The 22,157-nt window shown below is 39.0% G+C and overlaps 2 protein-coding genes across 4 annotated transcripts in view; one reads left to right on the forward strand and one right to left on the reverse strand.

The window, feature by feature from the left end:
- The first annotated feature begins 5,276 nt into the window (after positions 1-5,276).
- Positions 5,277-10,839, forward strand: LOC101169805 (indoleamine 2,3-dioxygenase 2). 2 transcript variants are annotated; one of them, XR_002874773.1, is made up of 11 exons: positions 5,277-5,571; positions 6,150-6,245; positions 6,396-6,515; positions 7,347-7,465; positions 7,584-7,598; positions 7,712-7,811; positions 7,981-8,098; positions 8,213-8,264; positions 8,462-8,610; positions 8,779-9,995; positions 10,238-10,839. XR_002874773.1 is itself a non-coding variant. In XM_004077337.4 (10 exons), the coding sequence occupies exons 1-10, from the start codon at positions 5,461-5,463 to the stop codon at positions 9,153-9,155; spliced, it is 1,257 nt and encodes a 418-aa protein (XP_004077385.1). In that variant the 5' UTR covers positions 5,277-5,460; the 3' UTR covers positions 9,156-10,839. The 2 variants fall into 2 exon arrangements, 1 of the variants encoding a protein (XP_004077385.1); XM_004077337.4 differs by having other exon boundaries at positions 8,779-10,839.
- A 1,127-nt stretch (positions 10,840-11,966) lies between these two features.
- LOC101170045 (protein FAM196A-like) overlaps positions 11,967-22,157 on the reverse strand; it is a 32,689-nt gene continuing 22,498 nt past the window's right edge. For both annotated transcript variants that reach the window (XM_011484388.3, XM_023963353.1), the window contains 2 exons: positions 13,300-13,701; positions 11,967-13,188 (listed from right to left, as the gene is read on the reverse strand). In XM_011484388.3, coding sequence (XP_011482690.1) covers positions 13,518-13,701 — 184 coding nt within the window. In that variant the 3' untranslated portion in view covers positions 11,967-13,188; positions 13,300-13,517. The remainder of the gene's footprint in view (positions 13,189-13,299; positions 13,702-22,157) is intronic.

The raw sequence follows: 22,157 nt of genomic DNA on the forward strand, positions 1-22,157 counted from the left end.
AAATATTATCAACAGAGATTAGAACTTAGGTTCATTTCTTTCATCTTTACATCAATTATTTTTTTCTCTTTAAAAATGCCATAACCAATCCTAACTTTATAGTGAAAAAACAGGTTTTAGAATTTAATGAACACATCAAGGCAGTCTAGAAGCATTTCCCCCAATTAACTGTTAGTAAAAAAAAAGGAAATTGCAGAAAATTTTTAAACATGAACTTTGATTTGGACTATATCGATTCCGCTGCAGTTTTCTCACAGAAACTAGGTTCCTCCCATATATACTGGTTGGGCTTTTCGGTCTGGAGTTTGGTAAATGTTTGATCAGTTTGGTTCAACTGCAATAGAAGTTTGAAATTAAGTGTGTGTGTGTGTATTAGTGTTTAGGTTTGTGCTTTTTCTTTTTATTCTTAGGGTCAGTGTTTTACAGATTACATGCAGGATGTGACCCAGCTCTTTACCTTTGACCTCCAATAGATTCTTGAACAGACCAAAACTGTTTTAGTTTAAGAAGATGGACACATTTGTAAAGTAAAATAAAGACTTTATTTAGACTTGCTGTTTAGAGACGGGTTTGTTTTACACAGAAAGTCAAGCAGCAGGACAGGAAGCAGCCAATTTTTAGAATTAGAGGCCAGGTTGTGTTGTAATTCCTGAAAGGAAGCAACTAACACCCTGATTTTAGTCCAAGCTGAATAGGCAGATCACAACAACTCAGCAACATTAAGTTAGCCAGAGGCTTGTCTCTCATGGTGTTCTGCAGGAGGTACTCTAGGACACTCTTGACTTCTTTAATCAGTCACACAGAAGTTATTTTGAAACACACACAGACACACACCCACACACAGAACAACATGTATTCCTGACTCACACCACCTGCTGATGCAATCTGAAACTGCTGGAACTCTCTTTTTCATCAGTATTATTCAATTTGTCACAGGATGTGTCCCAGAAAACAGACAGAGAACAAAAAGGTACAGAAACATATTTAATAGGGCCTGTTCTGTAAATATAGCAGCTATTTATTTATATGTGAGGTTAACTAAGCATCCTGTAGTAGTGTTTGGGAAATAAAGAAAGGAAAAAAAGTGCTTTCTTATTTCCATGTCTGGAAGATGTACTTGAGAAAATTGTAATGACCTTTTTTATTTGAAATGCCTCATTGAGTTTCCCAAGCCTCTTGGACAGAAACTGGTTCATGCAAGGGACACCAGAAGCATAAACAGCATAGGGTTGTTTTTTGTGAGGAGTGTACAGCAATATAAATAACACTTTTAAAAATAATATTTTTGAAAATTTTCCCCAAAAATATTCAGAAAATCTAGTAAAGGAGTCAAAAAATAATAACACTTCCTTTACAAACTAACAGTTTTATGAAATATCACAACCCATTTGACCATCATTTTCCAGGCACTGTGGTGGAAATTCAAAGTTTTATGCATGTGACCAAAACAAACATTTAGTGACTATGTTACAGTCTTCATGATGACTGACTGGTCAGGGTCACAAGTGTCTAAATGATTCATTTATTTGTGTCGAACAGTTTCTAAAAAAAAAAAACGGGTATTTCCCATTAGCCTCTGAAAATGAAAAGAGGCGTTTTGGAGAAGTGAAAATTTTCCAAGTATCAGGGGAAATTCTGTGACCTTTGACTCATGATCATGAAGTGGACAACAATAAATCTATGTGCTTATGTAATATATACCTGCACAGAAAACTTTTTTTTATCCTTTTCTAAAGTGAAAATCTATCTCCTCGGTAAATTTTTCTTTAAAGTCAGTCACTGAATGTGCCTATTTAGTTGTATGATCATAGTTTCAATGTGTTCTTTTCAAAATGTATGTAAATGTATCACCACTAATACCAGAAGAAACAGAAAACTTTTCTCTGCAAAGTTTTTATGTACATGTGACATTTCCATCTTGGCTTCAGACGCTTAAATACAGAATCAGACAGCCAAATCAGACAGCCAATGTGGACAGCACCCCTCCAGCTGCTCTTGAGACTCCAATATTTCCCACCGCTACTGCATATACAATGATTCTGATTTTAAGTCCCTTTTTCCAATTTATCTACTTCTCCCAGTGGCTTAGTAAATTTACTGTCTCTTGGCTCCCCATGTGTCTGATAACTTAGTAAGTGGTCTTGAAATAAATTTGGGAAGCAGAGCTTTCATCTCTGCTGCTCTTCTCTCCCTCCTGCTGATTTGTCCAGCCGTTGTGGAGGGTTAAATTGTTTGAGAGATTGGCTGTAGTGGTAGTAAAACACACTGACAATCGAGGCAGAAAGTGAGGAGTTGAATTACATAAAAGAAGAACATTGTTCTCTTTACAGTGTGAAGCTGCAGGATTTGACAAAAGATATGTAGAGCAGACCTGATCAAAGCCCTGAGAGGACATACTTGACCTTCATTCAAGGTGAACAGAGCAACTCAATGAAGAATGGGAGTCATGGAGCCAGTTAATCTTGTGGAAAACAAATACAGCATAATCCTTAAATAAAAAGCCAGATATAGATTGAAATTCCTGTTTAAAAAATTCCCATAAATCCCTAAGTCATGCAAAGAATAACTATCATGTAGTGTAATCAAATTTACACAATATTGTAGCTTCTGATGTCAAAGAAGAAAAACATTTTTGACCTGATTGTTATGGTGAATTTACTATGTGAAAGCTCCAAAAAGTTCCACAAAGACAAAGAAACTTTTTCCTCAACTTGTGAACATCGAAAGATCCGCAGTCAAGGTTCACAAAGCGGAAAGTGAGCTGCTACGAGGTATGCCACGTCTGATTTTTACTTCAACATAAACCTGAATATATATAGAGAGGTTATGTCTAGCAATAAGTCCAAATTCTGCCCTTCAGCAGTTGAGTTTGATGTGCAAAGTGTGGAGAAGCTGCAGAGAACATTCCACAGATTTCCAAGGCAACAGTCACATCCTATACAGAAGGCAGGGGAATGTGTAAAATAACACCTTCTCTGAAATATCAAGACTTGTGGGACTTTTCTCATAGTATTAAACTTGATCGTTGTAGTATTATCTCAAAGAAGTTATCTAAGACATGTCAATGCAAAAAAAAAAAAAAAAACTTATTCTTGTCTGGTAAAGGATTCCAGCTGTTTGACATACTCTGACTGTTCTTTCTCACATGTATTATTTCATACCAGAAACTTCCCCCAAGGTGCTCCAAGTCCACCCACGTGATTGTTATACAGTCCCTCCAACCCACCCTGGGTCTTCCCCAGGGCCTTCCACTGGTGGGACACACCCAAGGTACCTCTCCAGGAGGTTGTCCTGGAGAGCCTCGACTAGCTCTTCTCAATGTGAAGGAGAGGCAGCTTCACTTTGAGCTCCTTCTCACCCTTTTTCTGAGGGGGCAACCATCATTGTGTTATTGCAGCCACTGCACCTGCCCCTCTGTCAATCTCATGCTCCATCCTTATTTCACTCATGAGATAAGCTACCTTAACTCCTCTATTTGGAGCAGAAACTCCTCACCAACTTGGAGAGACCAAACCATATTTTTTCTGCAATTCAATGGTGATCATTCTCATTCTGGCCACCTAACTGTGTGCTGCCCCTGTCTTGTGTGTTTCCATGAAGCTAAAAGAACAACATCATCTGCAAACAAAAATATGAAATCCTGCAGTCCATAAAGAAGACTCCCTCTGGCCCCAAAGTTTTGCCCAGACATTCTGCCTGTAAAAATGTTGAACAGAGGCAGTTACAAAAGGCATCTCTGCCAGTCAAACATGCAGTAGGAACAAGCTGTGGGGGGAATTTTGACTTATCCTGGAGTACCTTGCACAGAACACCACAAGGGGCAACAAATCAGGTGTGGTGCTGATCAGCTGTTCCACAGCAGGAAAAAATAGCACAGTTCCTCCTGAATCAAAGGTTTGACTACCGCCCAAAATCTCCTCTCCAGTAACCCGGAGTAGACTTTTCCAGAGAGTCTAAGCGGTGTTATCCCCCTGTAGTTGGAGCACACCTTCTGGTCCATCCTCTTGATAAAAATCCACAATCTGTTGGTTCAGAGACACTGTCCCTGAAAGCCACACAATGTTGCAGGCACGTTGGCCCAAATCTCCTGCAATCCATTCTTTGGGAAAAAATAAATAAATAAAATTGACAAGACAAAACATTTACATAATCTGGTTGTTTTGGGTGGAAAATTAAAAGATCATTATTTGATATTTTGGCAACAAGTGTTCAATGGATAGCCCAATGGTTCAACTGCATTACTCAGTGTTTTTTTGTTTTTTTTACTGGTATCGATTGGCTGGTGTAAAACTTATTGTAACATTTTTTTAATCATACAACTAGAATTTTAGCTGGGTGGATCGTAGAAGCACTTCTGAAGGGTTGTTTTGTTATCTAGAGAGTATAAACTGGAATGTATTGCCTTATTCTTCTATACAGTGCAGAACTAAAGCGGTCAGCGTCTGATCAGACAACCACAGGTCTGATTCCTGCCTTGCCCACCCATGTGTCGAAGCAACACAGATTACAGGTTGGCCAAAGTGTAAATATGTGTTCATCCAGAACGCAATTTGTTTATCAAATTTGACGCAAGTCAAATTTTCTGCTCGACGCTTGTCCAAAATGTGTTCATAAACTTTATACTCCCGATGAGTGTGGGAGGAGCTATCGTTAAAAAAATTCCTTATTGCTACGTGGAATCCTTGACTGTACATCTCATTTACATTGCCACAAAGTCCAGCTGCAAAGAGCTAACAGAAAACATAATCATACAATTATTTTTTTATCACAAATAGGAATAGGCTACAATACCTTGTTGAGCAAAATTATTCTCATTTGAGCAGTGGAAGCAACCACTAAAAGAGAATTGACAAATGACTATTTACATATTTGACTGTTCCCTTTTTCTTTTAGGGCAGTCCTTCAAGAGAACCCTTGGTGACCTTCAGCCATAAAGCCCTTTTAAACCCATTCTACATAAGACTCATACTATAGAAATGCTGTAACTCCTCACACTCACTCTTTTTCTTTGGTACAACTTATAATCAGTTTTGCATTTAGTCCAGAAGCCTTCTATTGAAAGGCAGAGTTTACACAGAACAAGTGTTCTTTAAAGCAAATTGTATTTTTATCTTTTTCTTTTTTTTTTGGTCAAAATGCTATTTTTGCAATTTTAGGGAAATTCATCCAAGCATGCCTCATGAGCTTGTTAAAAAAGTGTATCAAAACGTTACATTTTATCATGTGCTCCAGTTCCTTTCATTTTCTATTTATTAGTGAACCCAAACAAAGAATGGCTTCTGCAAATGGTACAAAACAGGAGTTTCTGCTTTGCTCTGTGGAACAAAGACAAATGAAATGTGATTGGCTCTTTGCTTTCGAGAGTGCAATAAAAAGGCATGTGACAAAGGTACTGGAAGCAGGCTCAGACCAATTGATATCTGCAAGTCAGACGTGGTGATTTCTTTCAGAGCAACTTCAATGGAGTACAGAGTAAAGCACAGGGAGGCAAAGTGCAGGGAAGCTCTGCAGGCAGACTTTGATGCATTCGATATCTCAGAAGAGTTTGGATTCATCCTGGAAGAGCCACTGGTAAGTTCCAGTAGCAACCTTTTTCTTTTCATATGACTGATCCAGGGGTTGGGAAATGACAGAACTGTTTATTTTGCACGAGCAAAGACCTTTTTATCCAACCTTTGGCACTACTTTTCTACTTATTGTCTCCTTTTAAGTGTTTGGTCAGCAGCACAAGTAGTCCCTGTAGGCTGTAAGAGATAAGTATGGTTGTTCTTGTGTAATGTTATAAAGGCTTATTGATCTGGAGAAAGCCTGGTCTATTCTAGCACCTATTGAACAGTTCACATGACTGGGTTTGCAGACTGTCTCGCAATGTACATAATTTCTAACTTTATCCTTTGCTTTCTCTGTATTGGAATGTGTCAAAACAAATTATATTATTAAATTTTTGTTCTAACAAATCAGAATTCATTTTTAGACTAAATGCTGTGTTGGTATGTTTTTAAGGAGTTAAAAAAAGTTTATTTTAAAAAATAATTTATTTTTGGGGAACAGCTTGATTCATTTTTTCCATTGTATAAAAGTATCTAAAGCAGAAGCAGAAAGGAAAAAAAAATCAATAGACAAATCATTTTATCGTTGTTATCTCATAGACTCACCTTCCAGAATATTATCAGGTGTGGATGGACCTAGCAAATAATCTCGCACACTTGATAGAGTCCCATAAACTTCGGGATCTGGTTCATAAGGTAGGAGTGGAATTCACAATGCAAATCCTAAATCCAATTAGAACTGCCGAACCAGACTTTTTAAGTGTTGGATGAAATTTTTTAAGCATATGGTTTGCAAATGGATTTTCAGTACTCTTAAAATGTGGATTTAATATAATGTTAATTCAGATGCCGGTTTTGAGTCCCCACCACTTGACTAGCCATCGGGAGCTCAGGCTGGCTCACTTAGCTCTGGGATTTATCACCATGGGGTACGTGTGGCAGGAAGGACAACATGCACCTGCGCAGGTAACAGTAATGAAAGGTAGTAAATGTTTATTCAAAATGTCTATTTCCCCCTAAGCAGGGAAGCATGCGTTTCATGTTTACATATTTACATATTTACTTCCCTGCCAGTAGCTCTGTGTATGAAATGCCAAAAAGCAGAAATAAAAGAGCTCATTAAGTAATTTTCAAACAACTCATTTTCCAATGTTGTTTTGACTTGAGGAGCTTAATGTCCCATTCTGATCATCTTTTGATCTATTGTTAAAGTGTTCCCAGTGGTCTTTCAAATAATGGTCATGATGTTTTAACCAAAATAATTAACTGTTATTTCATGGGGAAATAGTTGGGGGTGGGACCGTTGGTGTGGTGCAACCCCTCCCCCCTTTCTTTCCACATTATTAGGTGCTTTTACCTTTTGTTTGTTGTGTGTGCATTTGTCTTTAAGTGAAAGTAACTGGGTTGGCTCTGGTAGCCCTGTGACCCCGAAAGGGATTCACCGGGTTCAAAAGATGGATGGATATTTGGGATAGGTTCTGGCAGAGTGTAGGATTTGTGCTTAGGAACAAACTGATGAACACTGCAAAAACATACAACTGAAGTTAGGGATATGTTGACCTTTTAATTAGATTTTAATTTCAAGGCAATTCATTGTTATAAAAGCCAAAGGCCAGTTTCCACAAATTATGATGCTCTTTTTAAGCCAAAAAAAGAATAAATCATGAAGTTCAAAATCTTTTAATGGTATTATTGTTCAAAGCTGTAAAAAAGTTCAGTGAGTTCCATTTTGAGCTTTGAAGCCTTTCTGTTTTCACTTAATTGGGATCAAATGTTTGGATTATGGTTGCCTGACAGATTCTCCCGAAAGCTCTGGCTTGGCCATATTGGATGGTCTCTTGCAGGCTTGGACTTCCCCCTATTCTGACATATGCAGATTCAGTTTTAGCCAACTGGAAGCTAAAGGATCCCACAGGGTAAGCTTTGTTTTTTACATTTATTCTTCTAAAACAGATGTTTTCATTGCTTACAATAAAGGATGCAGATTATTCTTTCTCTACTGAAACTGTTCCTCTTCTGTCATTTTCATTTCAGGGACATGGAAATTGGGTAAGTTAAAAGAAATAGGTTCCTCTATTTAAAATTGCTCTCACATGTGTTTGATTTTGTTGTTTAAACGTCTTGTGATGTATTACTTACACTTTCATTTAAAAAAAAAACAGAAATATGGACTTGATGTTTTCCTTTCCCGGTGGAGAGACATGCAGGGGATTTTTTATGGTGTCATTGCTTGTGGAGATGGCTGCTAGCTCAGGCATAGCGGTCAGTGATGTCGGCCCTCACGCTTCTCTCTTTTTCTCTTTTACTCTTTCTGACCCTTAGTGTACTGCTTCCCATCAACCCCTTCTCAATCCTTTTCCGTTCCCCATCAACACGATGTCCGCATTTTGCTCCCATGTGACTTATATTTGAAACTTTCAACTTTGATCAGGGGGCCTTGGAAGTGATGCATGCGATGAAAATCTCCGACCTCGTCGGCATACAGAAAGGACTAATCAGAGTAACTCAGTCTTTGAAGAAAATGAAGGAAACTTTCCAACTCATGCACAGTAATTTTCTGCTACTCCTACTTCAACATGAATTTAATCAATCTATATGCGGGGCCTTTTATCAAGGCTCGGAAATTTCCAGCAGGAAAAGAACTAAAATTGTTCTGTGCCCAGATCACGTGGAGGCGACGGCGTTTCACGGAACATTGCGAATTTTTGTGTCAGGGTGAGTTTCGGGCAGCTCTGACACCCATAAAACTGAACTTAATCATGCTTTTAAAAGATTTTTTTTCATGATTTGCACAGATTTATCGTGTTACAAATTTAAATTGCCTCAATGCAGTTCATTAATGATACTGCACTGTTTAACCAGATAATATCTCTGTTTAATTTCAGTTGATTTTACTTGTTCAATTGTTTTAGGTGGCGGGACAACCCCATGCTTCCAAGGGGGCTTTTGTATGAAGGTGTTAGCACTGAGCCAATTTTTCTGTCAGGTGGAAGTGCAGCTCAGAGTTCAGCCATTCAGTGCTTCGACGCTTTGCTGTGCATCCAGCATGAGGGAGAAGCAGGTAAAAATATGTATTTTTACATTTTAATTTTTTTTCCCTCTGAAATAGTATTAAATGGTGGTTTGTTGGTAAAGTTGATGGTTCCTGAAATATGTTTTAGCGAAAAAAGGGAATATATTTATTCATTCAATGTCTCCTCTGCTGTTTTCATTGATTCACCTTGTACAGGCGCCTTCCTGACACGCATGAGAGATTATATGCTTCCTCCCCACCGTCAGCTGATAGAGACTCTGTCTGTCTGCTCATCACTGCGAGACTTCATCACGGCTTGCTCCAGCTCTGACCTCTGTCAGGCATACAACTCCTGCGTCTCTGCGCTGGTGGATTTACGGAACTATCACCTCAACACTGTCGCCAAATATGTCATCGTTCCTGGTAACAAAGCCCGGTCCCTGGGCTGCCCTTTCAGGGGGGTGGGCACAATGCTGAACAGCACTGGGACTGGTGGATCCAACCTCATGGTATTCCTTAAGAGTGTTCGTAACTCCACAGAAAAAGCCCTGATCACAGAGAGGCCAACAACATCAAGAGAAGCAGAAATGTAGTCTTCCTTTCATTGCACACCAACCAACATCTATTTATGCACTTTACCCACGAGGTGTTGTTCACCAGAGACAAATGCACATTTGTATTTAAATTTACTAGCCTAAATAAATACAATAAAATGTAGTGTTTTGCTGCATTAAAGTGAGCTGTAAAACAACAGTGGGACCCTAAAAAAACTGTTAGCCTCTGAAGGACAAACTTGATATCTGTAAGACTTGTGATTTAACTGCAATGATGCATGAATGATGCATAAAGGAAGTGGGGATTGCACCATAACGCCAATGCAGTGGATGTGGTAAATTTAACTACACATTTTAATCCACAGAAAGGAGAAAAAAACCTGCTCTTAAAGAACTAGGACAGTTCGTTTGCAGTTATACTTTTCCTTTTTTTGTTGTTGCTTTGGAAATTAATTTAATCTCAACAAATTATATTTTATGTACAAATGTTGTTGTGTAGTGTTGTAGGTAGATTGCTCCAATATAAATTTTGGAGAACAGTAGGGTCGAATGAAATGGAGAAAAACAAACACTTATTGTGCAAAAAAAAAAAAAAAAAAAGAGGAAGGAAAAGGAAGGGATTAAGCAGAAGTCACTTTTAAAATGAAAGCAAAAGCAATCAAGGGAGAAGAAGAAAAGAGACTATAGTGGCAATAAGGACGGACGATGGATGTGGGTTTGGGTCATCAGTTTGATGGACTGGAACCGCCTCTTTTCTTGGATCTGAAGGTTGTTTGTCTTCTTTCTATTGAAGACTAATCAGGTTTTAAGAAGGCAGAGAGGAGCAGGGATGCAGAGAGCTTAGCTGTTGTCATGATCAAACTCTGCCTCATAAAGCAAGTAAGTGGAATTGTGACTTCTGTCAACTTTAGAGTTTCAGTGTTAAAGGAGTATTACTTAATATTTTGATATTTTGTTTTTTCTTTATAAAAACTCTCATAAACATTAGTATATTTATGGTTTTATTGAATCCCCCCAAGTACCTTGCTTTTAATGAAAAAAAGAACATTTTTTTCTGCAAACAGCAGCAATGTTCAGTGATTTACAGCTGTTATCCATTTTCTTTCTTTCTTTCTTTCTAGGAACTGCTTCCTGCAAATTTGTTACCATGCTATCATAATGTCAAATGTCAGGTCAAATGCTGCCTTTTTTAAGCCAGTGGTGTATCTAAGATATGGACAAAGTGCCCTCAGGTGTCACTGCCAGTACCTATTTGACTCTTGGAGGAGACACAGTCACATGAACAAATCAACCAAGTCTGTACAAAGGGGCTAGCTGTTAGAGGAATAACTCCCTTTTTTCTTTCTTAAGGGGCTTTTAATTCCATAAGTAACTTTTTGTTTACCATTGGTTTGCTGCGCAGAGTTTGGCACTCCGGACTCATTTGGTCATCAAATCTCTTTTACTGTACTATTATTGCTATTTTATTTATTATTCACAATTTCATACTTTTGTGAACATTGATTGGGCTATTTAAGAATGCTGTAAGATCCATAATCAAATGTTGACATTTTGTTTTGTGCATTTTGCTGTTTTAATGTCAACTATAAAACAGGTTAAGGTGCTAAAATGACAGACGTGTTTCTGTTCCATGGGCAAAGGATTTTCAACCGCTGTTGTTATGATGGAGTTATGATTCTGAATCTGTGCTGCAATAAAAATGTCATCATATCTGCAAACCACAGGCAGAGTATAAAGAGCTTCATTATTTCCCATTGTATAGGAAAGAAACAGGTCACCTCGTAAAGCTTGTCAGCCAGGAATTCTAGGGTTACACACCTCACTTGCTTCAAGTACTAGACTTTACTCCTTGAGCTTCCTTTACTGACTATTAGATGCGGCCCTTATTTCAAACTAAGTTTTTTGCCATATTTAATTCATAAAGGGACTGACTGAAATTGCTCTGGGAGGGTTTGTTGCTGCAGGCTTTTGAAAGACTGCTCTGCTTTATGATGGCCACCCTGGTTCATTATAGATGGTTTATTTTACTCCTCTCTGAAACATTTAATGTTCTCCGTCCAGATTTCGCATGTAAAGACGTTCAAAGAAGCTTCTCATCTCTCAATCTTTAAATTCAAGTCGTGAATGGAATTTTTTTTTTATGCCAATTGCTTGTTTGGGGCAAAATTAAGAAAAAGAAAAGTAAATTAAGAAGAAAACTGTCAAATCATTTTGGTCTTTGAAATTCTACTGAGATATTTACCAACTTTTTCATGTAATGTTGGTCTTCAGATTTGCTGCATGGGTCATTTTTCTTTCTAACTTAAGACACGTAGGGCTCATGTAACTTTCTCTTCTTGATTCACTTTGGCACTTTACTCCGCTCACTCCATTTGCATTCATGGCGTTGCTAACCTGCACCAGAGTTCATTTCTAAGTCAACCAAGACACTCGTTTTCATGCAGTTTAGAGTTTGCTTTTTCAGTCAGCAGTTTAGGTGAGTTTATACACATGCCAAACAAAGCAGACTAAGGAAATGAAGCCAAGTGTGAAAGTGCTCTTAGTCTCTATAGATTCAAGATCTTGAACTGAATATAAATTCTTGGCCCATAGTTTTCTTTTGAATCTAAAATGAACTATTTATGCAGAGGAACCCTGCAAATTAACTTAACTTCAGTCTGTCAGTTTGAACTAAGAACCTGCAACCATAGAAGCTGAATGGCTGCAAAACACAAGGCTACTATTTGAGTTTAAAAAGATCCCCAATCCTTTCCATCACTGGCCTTGTTTGCCCACTGGACCTTCTAAAATATAATCCTGGACTTCCTATGCTTTATTGTCTTCTTTGTAAATTGACACAGGAGCAAAATGGAGCATTTTAACTTGAAAATGTTTTAATTGAGATGTAGAAACAGTAGAAAAATGCATAATATTGCACATAATCAATAAATTGCACTTTCTTAAGGTACAGCTCTTTTCACGGATTTGGTGACCTGAATTATGTCCTCTGTATAATCTAAGATGGGAGGTGTTTGCTTTCCTGATATTTCTTACACATAAACGTAACTTCATTCATTTTAGAGCAAAATTGACCACAAATTCACCTGCTCTGAAAGAATTTCTATCGTTGCTACATCATCTGTTTGTTTGACTATTCTGTTAATACATGAGCAAAGCGGCTGGCTGCAAGTTTTTCCTTCAAAATGATCACAACCATAATTTCTTATATAGCCCTTCACATCTTGCTGCAAATTGATTATACAGTTTTTTGTGTGGGTTAATAGGTTTTTTTGAAAGAAAAAAAAAAGAGTTGCTAAATGGCATAAATCAATATTGCAAAACACCTCAGGAGAGGTGTTAACTGCACACAAACAATCTTAAAATGGATTTGTTTCACAATGTCATATCAGCGCTTTGCTGTGACCCAATGAGTGGCAGAGAGGTAAGGCAACCTCTGAATAAACTCAGCAAAAATGTCAAAATACCCTTTGCTTTTGTCAAGCAGAAATCAAAGGAGAAACAAGGGATTTTCATAAAAATACTCTGCCACAGAAGTAGTCAAAACACCATCCATTTTGATTTTCAACATTAAAAAAAAATCTAATCAAGCTCAGAACAGTTGTTTTTACATTTTAAATACAGTACCTGTTTCAAGATAAGGGTCCCAGCATTTAAGTCACATGATATATCACAGTACTTTGTCAGAAACATTTTATCCTAAAATATAGAATCTTAACCTAACATCACAGATAATTACAGGATGAATGAGGCAAAGTTGGCTGGCTATTTGGCTCTATAGAGACCAAAAGAAATCGGACTGAGAGACAGAGTCAGTTATTAGCTAAGGCAATAAGACGTTCAGTCAGACAGAAAAATGATCACCATGCAAACAAAAAGTGGTGCCTGATGGGTGGATAGTGCAGGGCTGGCATACTGTCCCATCTTTTCCTTGTCTCTTTTTGCTTGATGCCCTCAGAGCTCAGATGTTTGTGCTTTCCTGGAGGTGAGGCTGATGTCCATTCAGATTTGATAGCTTCAGTCTCATGTCTGACTCCCCTGAAGGAGTTTCCTTTTGTTGGACAGTAATGATATCCTTTAAGGTAAAATAAATAAAATGAAAATAATTAATTGCATTTAGTAAAATAGTTAACATTCAAAATATACTAGAAACGTAAATATATATTCAGATTTAAAAGCATCTCACCAAGTTTTTAAAGGCGTGTGTTGGTTCTGTCCAGCCAATGTGTCCATAAAACTGTGAATTTTAAAATGTTTTGTCTTTGCTGTCTGTCTGTTTTCCTCCATCATTATCCCCTTCCTTGGATTGGATTCTTCTAGCTGCTTCTTGAAACCATTTGAGAGTAATTGCAGTAGCTGTGTGGCCAATAAAATGGTAGTTTCCGAAGCCTTTGCTGGTTTTCTTTAGAGGAACCAGAGTTTCCATCGGGCATGTTTCTTGGATTCTGACTTGGACTTTCTTTTAGGGGTAGATGTAAACACCTCATTGGAATAAGGCAGAGCAGGCCACTGCTGGCTGTCCAGAGGACAAAGTCTCTTCATCAGTGGTCTTAGCTTATCCTCCTGAAGTTTAAAGTCCAGTTCAACACTTAAAGACAAAGGGAAGACATAGTATTATTATACTGTGAGTAGTCACCTAGTTGTTATTAGTTCTGTGTAAAAACAAACAAACAAACAAACAAACAAACAAACAAACAAAAACTTCCCTGACCCAAACATATAGGCTTCAAATAAAATAGTTGCATTTCAAAAGAAAACAAGAAAAAAAAACTACAAAAAATAGTCACATCTTTCAGTTTTACTTATTTATTTTCTATATTTCATCAGGCATCCTATGTGCACAAATAAACACATCTAACAAAAAGCAGTTAATCAGAATCAGTAACTCTATGGATTAGTGACTATTTTCATTTTTTTTCTTAACTTTGGGTCAGACTATGGATTCTTTCAGTCAAAAAGACATTTGGATGTACAGATTGGAGCTCTAATAAAATCCCCACTGAGTTGTCATGAATAACAAATAAAGTTGTATCTATCCAGATGAAGAGGAGGAGATTCCAGAAGATTCCTAAATATTGTAAAAAAACAAAATCTAACTTATTAATATGCGAGGAAACAGGAAATTGCCCTCTTGTGCAACCTGCCTCCACTGGTGGAACTGCAACATTTGGCACTTCTTAGTTTGAACACGATTTGGAGTGAATGTTGGGGCTATAGATATACCACAGGTCAAACATGGTAAGCTACGGACACACTGGGCCACCTGACGCAAGCAACATATAATTCTGGTAATTATTCATTTCTCTTTTGTGACTAATTTTCACACAGTTGGCACTTCAGTGAATTAAAAGGGAAGCCATCCATACATTACTACCAAATCCAAGTCCCTGTTAGTCAAAGTTCGACCCAGTTTAACTTTCAACAAACGTCTAATGGCAAGTTTTTACGTGGAGCCCCAAAATGTTTGTAAAAACTTGGATAGCTACATGTGAATGCAAGAGTTATGAAAACGTTAGCCCAAAACGGCCCTGAATGTGTGTTTAAATTAACTAATATTTGGAAGTGGCAACTTAAACGCGCGTTGCAGAGGCCGGTGTGAACATAGTGGTATAGTTATAGCACAATAGTCTGAGGCTCCTTGTTGGACTGTTTATAATCAAAAATCCTCCATTAGAGCAAAACTACAGGAAGGAGAGGGAAAATTACCATAATTTCTGGACTATAGAGCGCACCAGATTATAAGCCGCACCCATTACATTTTTAAAGGATAAACCATTTTGTACATACATAAGCCGCACCTGTCTATGTGCCCACATTGAAACATGTGTTGTAGAATGAGGATGTGTATGTGCTGAAACCGCAAGCTTGTGTAAGAAAGAAGAGGGAGCGCGTGCACCGGAAGTGTGTTGGGGTGCGCATTCATGTTTGATACACAGAGTGAAGGAGAACTGTAATAACAGAAGGTTTCCCCCAGAAGAAGATGAATGATTCTTTGTTTTCCCTCTCTGGAGGCTCTGAGGGTCCCAACGGGGAAGTGAACCCCGAAGGAAGATCCGCCTTTGCCGGAGAGGATCTCCCCTGCATTTTCCGACCTCCGTCAGGAAGAAAAAAACTAATCGCAGAAAAGGTTCAACACATTATATATTTACAAAGAAAGATGGTACACAGAAAGAGTTTTCAAAGTTTTAATAATATAACCGAGCTTTTCTTTACAAACAGTGCCTGTGACGCGGCAGTAACACGGCAGCAATATGGTAGTAACCGCACTAACAGGGCCGGTTTTAAACATACTGGTAAATGTCACAGAGAAAAAAAAAAAAGTTAGCCGCGATTACATGGGCAAAATATATTGATCGGATCAATGGTCGGGTTACAATTCAACCGTGCACATGGGCCCAGAAAAACTTTTTCCGATTTGAACAAACGTCCACATGGTCACATTTTCGGTCGGAATAAATCATTTGGGCATGCGCAGTAGTGTTGAAAATACCGGAAAAAGGAAATGAGTCCCACAGTAAACAAACCTTTGCTGTCATAGACATTTAGCAGCAGCTCGGCAATATACGAGACGATCTTCCAAACATGCTTTTATCAATGTTATGAATATTATGAAGCAAATCATTTTATTTATAATCCGTGTGGTCAGTGCTTTTTTTGTGAAAGAATGGAGCTGGAAGAAGCCAGTGTTAGGAGAGGCTAACACGCGCTAACAACATTTAGCCTATCTATGAACATAAAATTTAATCCATGCAGGAAATGCTGCAATCTGCATCTTGGCTGCACGTAAATATGTGGGAATTACATCAGCCTTTATTTTGTCGGGACACAACTGGAAACACAAATCAACGTGATTGTTTGAACGGTTTCTTAGCACTAAGAGGCATTTCTGCTCTAAGCTCAGACACCGCCCCAAAGCCGCTGTGTGTGCTGGCGGTCCGTGCTCTGCTCAGACGTGGTTCTCCTGAAGCCGGCAGCCGCTAACCCAGAGCGGCGGGACGGATCGCAGTCCAAGTCTCCCACACATAACAACACAACAAAACGCACACGTAACAAAGCATCCTCCCCTCCCCTCAAACACACATTAATAAATCCGGCTGCTCTGCTCAGACTCTGAGACACAGTTCACTCGGTCCACCAGCACCCGAACCCGGACGCAGAGCTCGGGTGCTGGGTCACAAAGCGCTCCTCCCCCGCACCCCCCTGGTGAGGAGTGTAAGAGAGGGGAGATGCGAAGAGCCAGCGGGGCGAGAGCGGAGCGGCGCTTTTCACGGGGCGTCCGGAGAGCAGCTGGATGGTCCCGTATGCACTCCAAAGTTTTCTCTCAGCGAAACACCGTCTATGCATGACAATAAACCAGAGTAGTGGTGACACACGATCGGAATTAACTGTTTACATGAACAACGATCGGATCAACAATCGGCATAACCCACCCATCTCGATCGGAAAGAAATTTTGATGCGAACGAGTCTGATCGGGGCAGAGTATTCCGAATGGCGTGTTTACATGACGCATTTTCCTTCCGATCAGGCATTCTTTCCGATTACTTTTGCCCACGTAAACGGAGCTACTGAGAGCAGCAGTGACTTATCATCGCACTTGCGCCTCTGCTCAGAGGTGCATTACGCGCAGAGGCAAGCGCTGCGCAGTGCGTGCGCTGGAAGTTTTCTTCCAAAACAGTGACACACCTTTACACAGTAATAACAGGGCTGGTTTAAAAAACATAAACGTAAAAGTCACTGAGAGCTTTCATCTTCCTCCTGTGCACTGAAACAATGGAAGTTTTCCTCCTCAGTCTTGGATAGGAATAGCGTCAGATATTCTTTGTCACACACTCTCTCTGTCACTCCTTCGTTGTCACTGTCAGTGTCACTCTCATCCGAAGTGAAATTCACTCCTGAGCTTGCGCTGTCCCCTCCGTCACGCAGAAGACCGGCTTTTCGAAACCTGTTGGGGATGGTGGATTTTTTTCACACTGCTTTTAACGATTGCTTTTAACTTGAAAACTGCGTCATATGCATTTCTTCTTGCATTTTCAATGATGAGGGTCTGTTCGTGCTATTCATTCACAAAGCGGGAATTTACATTAAACTTGCGACTTCCTCAATACATATAAATGGCGTATAAATGGTAAATGGCGTATACTTATATAGCGCTTTTCTACCTACAAGGCCCAAAGCGCTTTACAGTCACCAACTCATTCACCCAGTCACACACACATTCACACACTGGTGGCGGCTCCGCTGCCAAACACTGGCGCCAACCTCCCACCAGAGGCAAGGTGGGGTTCAGTGTCTTGCCCAAGGACACATTGACTCATGGGTGTGCAAGGCAGGAATCGAACCGGCAATCTTGCGATCATGGGTCGACCGCCCTTCTGCTGCACCACGGGCGCCCCTACAATATACCGTATTCGCCCTGTCTCACTTTTACCCTTTCTGTTCAAGCGCCTCTAGCGGTCGTTAGAAAAAATGCATAAAAAAAATGCATAAACTAGCCGCATCATTGAATAAGCTGCAGGGTTGAAAGCTTGTGACAAAAGTAGCAGCTTATAATACGGAAATTACGGTATTTATCTAAGTATTGCAAAAATTATATTTCCATCTTTGAGCATTAAGCAAGGTAAAAGAATATAGAAGACCTGGAGGCCATAGGTTCTGCACAATGACCTTTATAAATCAACTCTTTATAAAATGAAAAAAAAAGTATTTGTTCTAGTTGTTTTTCTAAAATTTGTTGTTTATGATCAATGTACAAAAACATTACAGGGATGCAACAAATACGTTTTGTCAATGTATACAAAAACATCATACTAAAGAGAAAAAAGTGTCAGTCTGTAATCAAAATATTTATGAGGCTGGGATGACGGTGAACGTCTTAAATGCAAAGACACAGAAACCCTGGCACCACATATTAGTTGTTGCATAAATCCATAATTTAAAATTACTCAGCGTAATATATTTTGTCTGCATCCTCTTGGTATTCCCTACAGTGAAAAGGGTTTTTCTATGCTGAGATTATGTTTGAATAAAAAAAAAAAAAAAAAAAAAAAGAATCTATATGTGGGTTGCTCATGACATCAGACCTTCACATCAGTGCGAGTGTAATCCCGGACTGGTGCACCACAGCTGAACTGATTAAATCTCTCAGGCCCGAGAGAAATGTGTGACTTAATCCCATATAAATGAAACCATCGAAGGGCCGAGCAGATCCTGATTAACCGCCTGTATTCAAGCAAGATAAACGCACTATTCACTAGTTCCTCTTATTTGTTGCTATTGATTTCTGGAGCTGTTTTTAATTTATCTTCAGGATATGCATTAGCTTAAAAAATACCATAAAGATGATTGAGAAACAACCATCTGATACATGAGCACTAACCGATTACGAGGATTCACTGCTAATCAAATATTGGGATTTTCTCTGATTCAGAGGAATTTATTTAGGTCTCTGTCACTGTGAACACTGCTTAATACCCCACATGGAAGTGACTAGCATGATTTACGGAGCTCATTCCTGTCATTCAGAGGATTAAAGTCAGGAGACAGGACTAAAGCTGCAGAGAGAGATGACATCTGACAAGGCAAGGTCAAACATGTAGTTCTTTTCTCGTCTGCAGGCAGACAAATGGACATTAAGGTACAAAGCTTGCCTTGATGGGGTAACTGCGTTGATGGGCTGTGTAATTAGTTCTCCAAAGGTTATGTTCAACTCAAAGTGATGAAAAAAAACTGGAAGCTGTCCTCACCCCTGCGATAAATGTCAGTTAAGAGCAGATCTCTATAAAAGCCTTCTGGGAGAGACCTAGCAGCGGGTCGGATACTCTGGGAAACTGGGTCTCCCAGTACATTGATGTAATAGTGAAAAAAAAAAAACAGACAAAAAAGGAGTGAGGAGTTTGTTTCTCCTTAATTTTTGACCAAAAACAAGAATTTTTTAAAATGTTGATTCAAATCATATCGATTCTGCAGCTCTTTCTTTAATCTTTTGTGTGTACTTTTTCTTACCCCCACTTCAAATGAAAGCCAACACTTGCAGGTCCTCTGACTGGCAAGAGTGTTATCTTGGCAGAACTGCTATTTCCTGCAGTATGCATAGCGGATCTCTTATTTGATACTCATTGTTCCATTTCCTCCTGCTTTTATCGCTGTTTGAATCTTTTGTTTTTTGTGCTGAAAAGAACTCTGCATCTTCTACAACTGCTGCTCAGATAATGTTGACAAAGAGTGGAGGAGAGGAGAAGTAGACCAACAACAAGGTATTGCAATGCAGAGTGGCCCTAGCAATTATTGTGCAATTAATCATTTGGCAGATCACTGCTTTTGCTACCTACTGAGGGGAAATGCCTTGTTGGAAGCCAGACACAGCTCGGTACGACTGGGATGGCACTTGGGAGCAGGTGGTTCAACTAAATAAAAAACCTTCTATCTAGGATCATCTTTGTTCACAGATTGAAGTGGTCAGAGACAGGGAAGCTTTTCTAGGTCATTCGGCAAAGCAGATTAATCATCCCTTTAGGAATGCAGTGTGAGTAACTGTTGCTGTGATCAGCAGCGAGCCTTTTGTTTGAGGTGGCCGTGTGTTGAGAACCATTCAATAAAGGTTTCTCTGGGAGGGATGCTGCTGATGCAAGATGTCTGCAGGATGGCCAAGTCTGTTTATTCAGCTGCTGCTTTCTGTTGTTGCTGCTGACACCTTTCAGCACAAAGTCACTTCCCCTTTCATGGTTCTGACACTGGCAACTCAGGCTGGGATGAAGTGAAAGATTTAGATCTTGGTGGCCAGGAGACACAGGACATCACAGATTCATTTATCATTTCATCCACAGACAGCTCAAGTAGAAAATTACCATGTTTGGTGTACATGAGTGAAGAAATCCTTCCCCCTGTTCTGTGTCCGCTAAAGGCTGCCACTGTCAGTTCGATTGTTTTCTGCTTCACAGACCCACAGACAAGAACTCAATCACACAAATGAGAATGAGCCCTCTTTGAAATCATGCACCAAAACAACCTCAGTTCCCTTATCTCAGCATGACGCTCACATGATCATTAATCCTTGCATCTGATCATGTTGAAATTCTGCTTCCCTTTCAGGAACTTTCGTGGTTTTTGTCAACTTGGAAAAAGCACAATTGCGCCATTTAATCCAAATGTTAGCTCTTTGTCAATTCAACGCAACAAGAATAGAAACTCCTAAGGCTTTGATCCGAACGTGGTTTAAACATGGGATTCTCAGTGTAGTACAGTCAGCGGTAGGCTTGTGTAATTTGGGACTACTGTTAATCTTGTTTGAAGAATACACACAGATCATGTTGGAAAGAGAACCAAAAAAAAAAAAGACACACACCCTAATCCTTAAATTGTGTGACAAATTTAGCAGCCTGAATAAAATGATCAAAACGCTTTTACAGTTTTCTAACATTACGTCATCTGTGGAGACATTTTTTATCTTGAATAATGTACAGTAAACTAGCAACCCGGGAGAATGCTTCCACTGCATTATGCCTGAGAATCTAGTTATTTTTGCCAAGGACTGTACCATTTCCTCTCAGGATTATTTCTTTCTTTCAGGGCAGGGCATGGGAAAAGAAAAAAAAAAAAAAAACTCTTGGTAAACAACAATCGTTTAATGGGATACAACACTCCCCCCCCCATTTTTGGATGTGAGTGAATACAAATGTATTCCTTTTAAAATGTTAATGCTGTTTTCGTGCAAAGAAAAAGCCAAAAGAGAAGTGATAAATATAACATGGTGGTGTGAATAAAGGACTCAATTGTCCCTATTGTGACAGACGCTGTCATTTAGGTAAAAAATTTGAATTGTACTCGTAATTTATCAGCTGCAAGTTCAGTCTGTCCATTCTTATTTTACCTACACTAAATGTACAGCATGCCCTGATTGTGGTGGTGATGGATGAGATGCTGCTGCAAAGGGGGTGGGAGGAGACTGTCAGGGGACAGAGAGCGCCTGGATGCCATCCACAGATTGACTACAAGAGCTCAGGAGCCGACAGAGTCCTGAAAATTGTGTCACGTGCAGGACTTGACTGAAACTCAGAACAACAGCAGGGGGACGGATTATCTCATAAAAAAACGTTAATGCACAAATGCTGTCTGCATTTTGAAGGGTTATTGGTCCCATCTAGAGTGTTTTGGCTGGTTTTAATTAGTCTCTCCATTCTCTGGGCTCCTCTTCATCGTGCATCTGTACTGTTTGCTCAGCTATACCATAAAAGCAGTTTAGCTCTGTGGATAAACTTAACTTTCTTACCAGAGGTGGTGATAATAGGATTAGCCACACATTTATTTTATGAGGACATTTATGTAACAGAGGAGGAAAACTAGGCAAACAAACAATATATATACATACATATCATATATACGATTATTTTGAACATAATCTGGGGTTAAAAGGGTGTTTAGTTGCCCTTGTCTGAAGAATACAAACAGCACACTTAGCAGATTATTGTAAGAGTTGGTTTGGCAAAGCAAGAAGGAGTCGGATTGATTACTTCTTTGCTTCAGGATGCAGGTCTTTTTTCATTTACTGTTAAAATAATTAGTAAGATTAACTGAGAGAAAGAATTACTAAATAATAAAGAGTGAACAAACTAAATGATAGTTTCCTAATGAATTCACCGTCTGCATATTGGATTCTCCATTTGATTTTTTTCTTCCATATGCCACATCCATTAATGTAATGACAATGGAGGGAGAGCTTGTTTTCCTACTAAAATGCTCATAGTTAGTTAGTTAATTAAACTAAAATGATTCTCTGAATCACACATTGAAAATAAAAATGTTGAACTCAACAGCGCCAGAGTAATAACTCAACTGGGGAAATATAAACTTTAAAAACAAGAAAACCTACAGCTTATGTTAAACACAACTAACCTTTTAACGCATGCCAAAAAAGATCTCTTAGAATGCTAATCTACTCAGATTTTAAGATTTTTTCTTCTTTTCAGCAACAAAGTCACAAATTACAAAAATACATTAGGTCCGAAATGTTTTACTTTGTTATGCTTTAGCTGCTGGTCTATGAGTT

This window comes from Oryzias latipes, chromosome 15, assembly GCF_002234675.1.
Source record: "Oryzias latipes chromosome 15, ASM223467v1".
In the NCBI taxonomy this organism is placed as follows: domain Eukaryota; kingdom Metazoa; phylum Chordata; class Actinopteri; order Beloniformes; family Adrianichthyidae; genus Oryzias; species Oryzias latipes.

What these genes read in the sequence shown, in the direction of transcription:
- LOC101169805 (XM_004077337.4), top strand. Translation starts at nt 5,461, where the DNA reads ATGGAGTACAGAGTAAAGCACAGGGAGGCAAAGTGCAGGGAAGCTCTG. An exon ending in TCATCCTGGAAGAGCCACTG is followed by an intron (nt 5,572 to 6,149) that starts GTAAGTTCCAGT and finishes GTTATCTCATAG; the next exon opens with ACTCACCTTCCAGAATATTA. An exon ending in GACAACATGCACCTGCGCAG is followed by an intron (nt 6,516 to 7,346) that starts GTAACAGTAATG and finishes GTTGCCTGACAG; the next exon opens with ATTCTCCCGAAAGCTCTGGC.